The 9,870-nt window shown below is 43.3% G+C and overlaps 1 protein-coding gene across 1 annotated transcript; it reads left to right on the top strand.

The window, feature by feature from the left end:
• Nucleotides 1-228: 228 nt before the first annotated feature.
• ZNF648 (zinc finger protein 648) lies at nt 229-1,833 on the top strand. Its single transcript, XM_006907892.1, has one exon. The coding sequence runs from the start codon at nt 229-231 to the stop codon at nt 1,831-1,833; it is 1,605 nt and encodes a 534-aa protein (XP_006907954.1).
• The last annotated feature ends 8,037 nt before the right edge of the window (nt 1,834-9,870 follow it).

Below are 9,870 nucleotides of genomic sequence, written 5' to 3' on the forward strand. Positions count from 1 at the left end.
GAGGTTTTCAGCAGGGCCCAGCGCTCCTTCCGCCATGCGGTGCAGCAGTGTGGCTGGCATGGCTGCCAGCTGGAAACAGATCAGTAGTGAGGACCTCAGTCCCCACCACCCTGAACATAATTAAGCACATTCTTTGTGATGTCCTCTCCACACTTTCCTTTCTGCAGGTATCCTCAGTCAAGCAGAGGTTCTGTCTAGGAGAACCAAGAATAGAGGTGCCTGAACATCATGGCACAGGTGGACCCCCAAGACAGGTGGGGCGAGGCGGCTCCTCTCTGCAGCTTGAATGAGGAGCCTCACGAACCCCAGAGGCTGAGCATGAACTTAGAGAGTGAAGATGAGGATGGTGGGGATGCAGGAGATGAAGGGGGCACTGGTGACCCTGATCACCAGGCCCATCTAAGAGGCAGCTCCCAAATGACTCAGGACAATCCTGACCTGCCATGGCAGCAGCCACCCAGTGAGGCGGAAGAGAATTTCTTTGACTCTTTTAGTGCCAGGGATGCTGGGAAGAAACCTACGGCGATGCCTGGGAAGAAGGCCAGCGTGGGAAGAGATGAATCAAAGAACCCCCAGATCCAGGAGTCCCCTGGAGAAAGAGCGGCTCGGGGCGCCCTCCCGAGTGGCCTGTCGAACAAGTTGTTGGGTCAGATGCAACCTCCCAGGGACTCATTACCTGCAGGTGACAATGGAGGCTCGACGGCAAACTTCGACGCAGGCGTGGGTGTCCCGTCCAGCGTCCTTGGTACTGGAACCTATTGCTGTGCCCAGAGAGGTGCAGACAGGTCCCCAGACAACACCTCTCCCTTGTGTGTCCCCAAGACGGGGACCAGAAGTAAGGACCAGAGTTCTGCGAGTGCGGGCCGGCAGGGGGAGACGCCCTACAGGTGCCTGCAGAGTGGGCGGGCCTTCCGGAAGCCCAGCGACCCCCCGAGCCCCGCGCAGACGGAAGGCGCCAAGCCTTACGCGTGCGAGCTTTGCGCGAAGGCCTACTCCCACCGGGGCACACTCCAGCAGCACCGGCGCCTGCACACGGGCGAGCGGCCCTACCGATGCCCCTTCTGCGACAAGGCCTACACCTGGTCCTCGGACCACCGCAAACACATCCGCACCCACACTGGCGAGAAACCCTACGCGTGCCCGGACTGCGGGAAGGCCTTCGTGCGCTCCTCCGACCTCCGCAAACACCAGCGCAACATGCACAGCAACGACAAGCCCTTCCCGTGCGCCGAGTGCGGCCTGACCTTCAACAAGCCGCTGTCGCTGCTGCGCCACCAGCGCACGCATCTGGGCGAGAAGCCCTTCCGCTGCTCCGCCTGCGACCGCGAGTTCGCGGTGGCCAGCCGGATGCTGGAGCACCAGCGCGTGCACTCTGGCGAGCGGCCCTTCCCCTGTCCCACCTGCGGCAAGTGCTTCACCAAGTCCTCCAACCTGATTGAGCATCAGACGCTGCACACCGGCCGGAGGCCCTTCAAGTGCGCGGACTGTGGCGTGGCCTTCGCGCAGCCCTCGCGCCTCGTGCGCCACCAGCGCATCCACACCGGCGAGAGGCCCTTTCCATGCGCGCAGTGCGGCCAGGCCTTTGCCCGCTCCTCCACCCTGAAGCGGCACCAGCAGATCCACTCCGGGGAGAAGGGCTTCCTCTGTGCAGAATGTGGCAGGGCCTTCCGCACCGCCTCGGAGCTGGCCCAGCACATTCGGGTGCACAATGGGGAGAGGCCCTACCAATGCGAGGACTGCGGCCAGGCCTTCACCCGGTCCAATCACCTCCAACGGCACCGAGCCAAACATGGCACCTGCAAGAAGGAGCCCATCCCCTCCTCTGACGAGTGAGGGCTCTATTACTAACTCGGCAGAGGCCAAGACACTGTCGACCGCGTTGCTTGGACCCCTTCTCCGAGGACAAGCCTACTCATGGGATCGCCATCTAGCCTCCTGGTCAGCCTCTCCTCCCAGTGGGTCACCGGCCATGGGGTGACCCATTTGATTCATGTGTTTGATCTCTGAGTAGAAAGTAACCGGAGGGCTTGTACCCCCGTGTGCGGTCTCACATCAGTCTTCCTTCTGCATCTCAGAGGCCGTGTTGGAAAAGGATGAGAAAAGGTAGTGAGAGCTGGTCAAGAGTTGAGTTCCTTGGTGGGGGATCTCAGTCAGCCGGAAACTACAGAATTGTATGTGGGCACTGTGCAGGGCTCCAGGAGCAGAATGAGGCAATCCTGCCCTCAAAGCCACATGCAGATACTGAAAACAGGGCATCGGGGACCGGTCTCTTTAAGAAAGGTACTTTTCAGTGTTTATAGGAATACAGGAACCCCAGAATTGGCCTCCACGAGGAACTCTTCCAAAGCGACAGAGCCTACCAAGGGGTGACTCAAACCCAGCTAGAGTTTCTTTTTCCTACTGGAATTACATTACCCTCAAAAATGTCTTGAGGAGTATTGGCTTTGAAGTAGGGAAATCCTTTATCTTAAAGGGAGAGATGGGGTGGGGAGGTATGTCTATGCTTAGGAACCAGCCATTCTAGAAGTCCAGAACAAGCTCTGCATCTGAGAAAGAAGCCCATACCTCTTTCCAGTGGAACTGAGTAACTGGGTCTGACCTGAGCCTCGCCCACGAAGTTCACAGGTGCTTCCTCTCTGGCCACCTTTGTTTCTATCCCTCCCTGGGAGCTTAAATCACATGTAATATTTACAGAGGAATCTGCCCATTTGCAGAGAGAGACATAAAATTTCCATAAGGGCCTGACCGTGATTCAGGAAACTTTTTAGGTTCATTTAAATTTGCCAGCATTGTTCACTCCAATTGAAATAAAGAAAATAAAATTCCTCTTGCCCAGGTGCCAATTGGCTTGCCTTTGTTTAAAGTCATTAAAACGAGGTTTGAAAACCTACGTGACTCATAGCTATGCTTTAACGAGGTTATTCCAAATTTGCATTACGGACTGCCATTTTTTAAATGTATTAATTTTATATAGTTTAAGGTCAGTGGTTCTTGGCTCTGGATCTCAATTGTAAGGAGTCCAGGACTTCACAGAGTTCCGTCGATGCATAGGGGCAAACAGCACTCACCTCTAATCTTACCGAAGTCAGATAGGATATTCCAAAAGAATGTATGGTGCTCTATTTTTGAGGATATCTTTAGTATATTCCTAAAATTGCCACTAAAGTGTCCGAATCTAAATTTTTCTTGGATTCCACCTTATTTGGAGCCGTAGTACGCCTGCTAAATAGTATTCTCATGATTGGCACATGGGGGCCAAAGAAAAGTGAGATATGTCGTCCCTCCTTGTTTGACAAAGGTAACCTTAGCAAAGAGCTCCGACTGCATGCCTGTAGGTGTCATGTGCTAAATCTCTCAAACACATCTACGTGTTCAAACGACAGAGTTAGCTGGTTGTCGATCAGGCATGAGAACCAGTAGTCGGGTTCTTAGTACATCTCCATCAGTGATATGACCTTGGCTTCAGCTCCTGCGTCTGCATTGCCAAAATAGGTATGATAATAACGGGGTAATAAAAGTTGAGGTCATCTTACTTTGCTGAATGCAAAGGCATTAGATTGGTAGGGAAGTCATAAAAACCAACCATAACCTTGTGACTGTAAACAGAGTAAAGACTAGTATATTTTGTGGGGTAATCAATGAAATATTTGAAGACCGAAGTTATCGTTCCTTTATTTTCTATTCTCTCTTTTTAAAGATGGTTGTTAGTACAGTTTTACTAATTAAAATATTTGGTTTGGCTCTTTAATTTTTTAAGGCGGTTGTTCCCCAAACCAGTTCTTAGAATAAATGTATAGAAATTAACTAGAAAAAAAAAAGAAATTACCTGGGCTATTTGTTAACCATACAAGTTGTTGAATTCTAGTCTTGAATATTGATACAGGTCTGCAGTGTGTCTTGGAATCTAATGTTTAAAGCTTCCCATGTGTCTTGATGCACAGCTAAACTGGGACCACCCATAAGTGTAATATATTGGTGATGGTTAAATTTTATCATTTAATAAACAGATAATGTAGGAAGAAGAAGCAGGCAATCTGGATGAGATCACATCAAAACAAGACTAAAAATAGGCTCAAACTACTAGAACACCTCCTGACTTGGATACAGTGGACTCAAACTAGCAAGCAGGTTTTGATGCGGCCCCATAATTTCATTTCTGCAGATGAGATGCAGTCCTTAGGTATGGCTTCCACGGGCACACTTTGGGGGAGAGCGTGAGTGCACTTTTGTTAATAGGCAGAAAAACTAGATTAGCTAGTGTTGGGTATATTTGGAACTGTATAGTGTATTTCTGGAATATGAGGGAATATGATATAATATTCTAAACTGACTAAAGAGAGACTTATTAATCCTTCACTGCTTATCATACAATCAAGTCATATTTTAAGGAAAATTCTCTCAATCAATCTTTTCTCTCATCAGCTGCCAGGGGCATGCTGCGTAGCTATTGTGGGAACGTGCAGTCCCATTACTGTAGTCACAAGTCACTGGACCAGTGAGACAGTGGTGTGCAAGCGGAAGGCAGCAATGCTGTTAGTCGAGAGGCCAGTATAAAAGAGAAGCCAGCCAGGTGCAAGGTGGCTTGGCACAAATCCTCCTCAACAGAGTCTGTTCGTCCCAGGTGGAGGCAGTTGAATCCTCTGTTTGTAGAAGAATCCGTGCTAGCAGACAGGCTATTCTGGCTCAGTTTGTTGCCCAAATGATGCTGAGCTACTTTTTTCTAGTTTTCTATAAACCTACTTCCTATCATGGCAGACAATTATTTCCCTGCTATGTCATTAAAAATCGGAACAGGGCCTTCTTTGTAATAGAATTTAAAGCTTCTCTCTGAACTAGTGCTCTTTCCACAGTTTAGTTTGCCAAAATTAATTTGGATATACTCAGTAAACTGTTCATTTGTAGGTTTCCACTTAATAGAAATTCTCCTGATGTGGACCAGAGTCCCCAATTATGTGACCCATACCCTTTAGATAATAATGATAATAACACTTACATAGTACTCAGTACGCGGGAACTGTTTTAAGTGTTTCACATATATTAACTATTTAAATTTTAAAGTAAAGCTATAATAATTACTATCTCCATTTTTAAGATATATAAATCAAGAGACAAACAAGTCATATTGCCCAAAATTATCATACCCAGGAAGTAACATAATACTGATTGGACATTTAGTCATTTAGTGGTTCTAGGGTCAAACACAATGACCACGAGAATAACTGCAGGGCTAACTGTCTCTGTTTGGCATAGAAGAATACTCTGAAATTCTTGGTGACAGGCATTTTAAAAGTGGGTGACCATATATTCCAGAGAAGATAAAGGTTGAAACACAGCACAGCAGAAATTAAGGCATCACTCAGGGAAGGAGACCTATGAATTAGAATGGATTTGGAAGAGCTTGGGTTGAGAGGTATTGTTAATTCCCTAGAAAACCTATCAATAAGGTGGTGAGGAGGAAGGGAGTGGAGCTTAAAGAGTGATGGCTCCTTGAAGGCCCAGCATTGTTTTTATCTCACTGACTAAAGAAACTTTCTGGGGCTATTCTGTACACATAAAAATACCAGCAATGAATCTTGGCACTCAACATTTACACAACATTTTATGATCTAAATGCATGCACATTGAATAGCTATATTACCCCCGACATGAGCACAATAGATCACCCAGGAGTTCCAATGAGGCCTTAAAAATTCTTGCTGGAAAGGAAATTTTGTGTAAAGCATCAATTTAATTGCTAGAACACTCAAGCAGATGTCATTGCTAGACTCAGAACTAGACTACGAACCACAAACTCAATGACCCAGGAAAACATTGCCAAAGATGGAGTGACACAGTGTTTCATCAGACCAGCAAAGGGTATGTTTTTAAAGCTGAGAGGGAAGCTCATTTTTAACATGAGTTGCCCTCTCTCCATCCTGCATAAAACCATGCCAGAACAATTAAAATTCTTGCATTATGGCTGGGTAATATTTTTATATTCCTCTCCTCCTAGTTTTTTCCTTAACCACTCCCCACACCCTCAGTGAAATTGGCTCAGAGATTCACTGTCTCAGGAGTCTCAGGCATTTAGTAGATTAGCTCAGTCAATAAGTGGTGCTTCTATAAAATAAGCCATAATTAAGATTTACAGAAAAACAGACCTGTTCCAGAAAGCAGAGAAGATGTGGAGGAGGCTGGAGACAAATTGGGGAGCATGGGTTCTGTGTGGTAGTTCTGATGGAGTCAAGGACAAGTGGCGATGGCAGATAAGATGAAGAGAGGCCTGAGATTTCTGAGGTGGAGTCAATATGGCTTGGTGACAGGGATGATAACAGCTATCATTTGATGATGACTTTTTAGGGGTCAGGTATTTTATTTATTATACCAATTAATCCTTACAACAATCTGTTATGAGAGACCCTTGAAAAATATTCCCATATTTTTGGAATGTGCAGCCATTTTCCTTTCTAGGAAAACAGTTGAGATTAATAGATTGTGGCTATCGTCTATTATTGTTAAGCAAGGTCGCCGAGGTCTATGTGACCCTACTGAGAGATAAACTGCCTGCCTGCCCTGAGGAGAATGTACTGCAAGTCCCCCGCCTTTGGGTTTAGAAATTATGCCTGCTTACATTTTTATTTTTCACAGGTGCGGTGGTTTAAAATATATATCAACGTATATGTGGACTCTAAAAAAGTTGAACTCATAGAAACAGCAGAATGGTGGTTACCAGAGGCTGGGGGGTGGGGGTATTTGGAAGATATTGGTCAAAAGGTACAAACTTTCAGCTATAAAATGAACAAGACCTAAGGATCTAATGGAAAACATGGTAGCTATAGTTAACAATACTGAATTATATGCTTGAAAGTTGAGGAGAGTAGAACATAAACGTTTTCACACACAGAAAAAAAAAAGATAAATATGTGAGGTGATGGATGTGTTCATTAACTGGGTGGGGGGGATTTTTCAATAATGTAATTATATCACATTTCCACGGCATACCATACACTTTACATATCTTACTATTTTTTATGTTAATTATACCTCGGTAAAGCTGAAATTTAAAAAAAGAATAAAAAATTGTTTTTAAATAAAAATTTTAAAAATATGACCACAAATTCTTTGACACTCCTTCCTTCAAAATGTGGAGCCTAAGTCCTCTCTTCTTTTGTGTGAGCTGGACTCAGTGACTGTGTTCTAATGAACAGAATAAAGCTGTAAATGTCCTTCTTAGGATTTCTTTAGCTAACTTGTACAAATTTTGATATGTAATACTTCCATATTGTTCAATTCAAAATATGTGCTAACTCCTTTATGATTTCTTCTTTGACCAGGGGTTAGTAGGATATGTTCTAAATTTCCAAGTATATGAGAATTTTCTGGTTATTTCTTATAATGGATTTCTAGCTTAACTGTATTAGGATTAATAATATACTCTGTCTAGTCTACAAGATTTCATTCATTTGAACTTTGATGAGATTTACTTTGTGATCCAGTTTATAGTCATTTTCTTTAGATGTTTCATGTGTGCTCGAAAAGAAAGGATTTTCTGAAGTACTCAGAGCATTCTATATTCGTCTATTAGGTCAAGTTTCTTGATTATTCTTTCCTGGTATTATATCCTTATTAAATTTTTGTCTGCTTCTTCTATTAATTACTAAAAGAGGTATGTACAAAAAGCTCCCACTATGATTATGGACTTATCTATTTCTCTCTGCTTTTGACCAATTTTACATATTTTGAGATTATGTTATCTTTTCCACTTAATGTGTGGGGGAAAAATAAGGGAAATTGGTTACAAAGATAACTCCAGCTCCTTTTAATAACTCAAAAGCATTGCTGGACAAGTAGCTCATGTTGTAGGACATTTTACTTGATGACATTTGTTATGAGTTATATTGTGTCCCCACAAAAGAGATACTGTTGAAGTCCTAACGCCAGTCCCTCAGAATGTGACCTTACCTGAAGACAGTCTACAGAGTGAATCAAGTTAAAACGAAGTCACTGGGGTGAGTCCTAATCCAATAATGACATGTTCTTATAAAAAAAGGGGAAATTTGGTTAGTCAGACGTGTGTAGGGAGATGATGGCCATCAGCGAGCCAAGGAGAGAGGTCTGGAAGCAGAATGCCCTTCACATCCCCCGGGAGGACTAACCCTGCACACACTTCAATGGCTGACTTCTAACCCCCAGAACTGTGAGACAATAAATTTCTGTTGTCATCTAAGACACCCAGATTGTGGTATTTGGTTACGAAAGCCCTACCAAACTAACAGAACATTTACAACTTACAAGACAATTTTGTTATTTAAAAAGAAAAGTATGTTTTCAGCAGAGGAAAAAAAAACCTTTTGCCCTTAAAAATGTGAAATAAAGAACCAGAAATTAAGGAGTAAAGCTGGTCTGCTATTTAAAAGAATATCCTTTTACATTTTACAGCAAAGTTAAAAATTTTTTATCTGGTATCAAGAGAGAGTTTTATTTAATAAACTTGGAGGGTCAGTCTTATTGAGCAAAGGGAAACAATGCCCATGTCCGCAGAACTGCATTCTATGATTTCCTAATTAAGGACGAGAAAGACAATTCCCAAGCTTCCTTCTGAGAAGACCGGTGCAATAAATATAATTAACTCTAAGAGGTTTAATAATAAATCGTGAAATCTCCTGAGCATAATAAATACAACCAGGGAATTATTTTAATGTAGACTCAGTGGAATAATCACAAATTCAACTTCAAAGCAGTGTGAATTTCAAATAGCATACAGATTTATTAAACTTTTCTGGAAGCAAAATTTTAAAGAAGCTTAATTTTCTTAGCACAGCTCTTGGGCTATAATAATTTTGAGGCCATTTATTATTGGAAAAGAGAGGAGTGTGCTAATGTATAGCCTTAGCTGTCCTCAGATAATGTCAGCGAGGATAACAATGTCCTACAGACTCTTCATAGTACCTTGCTAAAGAGAAAATATGAAGCTGAATAAAGCACGGACTGTGAATATGGCCCAAGAAAGAGCTTCAGATCATCGTAGAACTTTGCAATAACATACATAGGTTTGCTCATTAGCACTATGCTGATTTCTCTAATTCCCCAAACTACCCTGATACTCTGAGTATTTGGAGGCTCTCGTCTCGCATGTATTCAGACCAATGCCTGGAATATGCATTTGATAGATGGTCAACTGATGAATAAGACAAGACAAACGTAATTCCATCTTTATGGGATCTCATAAACCCAGAGAAGAGAAGAACCTTGAAAGTCATCTTCAGTCATCAACTTAACACAGCAAACTCACGTAGAGAGCCACCTAACCTCTTCCTAGACACTTCAAGTGATTTGAGTCAAAGAAATCTCACAGATTTTAGGTATTCCATTTTACCATCTGACTGCTCTAGGTATTAAAAATGCTTTCTCTAGACTGAGCCCCAAGTTGGCCTAGAGTTAAGTCTACTCAGTCTTGATTTTGACTGAGAGAGGTATAGGAAGTTCATCTTAGAAATGACAGCCCTTCAGATATCTAAAGAGAGCAATTATATCTCCACTGAGTCTATTTCTAATTACAAAATTAACACATTTCTGTATTTCAGTAAATGCTGGGGATAATTTTCAGTGATGGAGTTAGAGATAAGTAGGAGCTGGGAGAGTGATTTAATTAAGAGCAATTCTAGAGTCCGGAGGGCAAATTTATCCAGTTCTCGTCATCCCCAAGGGGAGAATAGCTACATGCCTGCCCTTTCCATAGTTTGATTATATGAGCCAATAAATTCGTTTTTCTCCCTTACATACTTTCCAATGAATTTGTTCACTTGCATCGGAGAGTCCCGACTAAATATAAAAATGCAGTGCCCCGGTAAACCTAGGTTGGGACATGCAGCAAAGCCTGAAGACCACTGA

Source organism: Pteropus alecto, unplaced genomic scaffold (genome assembly GCF_000325575.1).
Source record: "Pteropus alecto unplaced genomic scaffold, ASM32557v1 scaffold101, whole genome shotgun sequence".
In the NCBI taxonomy this organism is placed as follows: Eukaryota; Metazoa; Chordata; class Mammalia; order Chiroptera; family Pteropodidae; genus Pteropus; species Pteropus alecto.

Bases quoted from the DNA above. Each gene is read 5' to 3' on its own strand.
- ZNF648 (XM_006907892.1), top strand. From the start codon at position 229: ATGGCACAGGTGGACCCCCAAGACAGGTGGGGCGAGGCGGCTCCTCTC.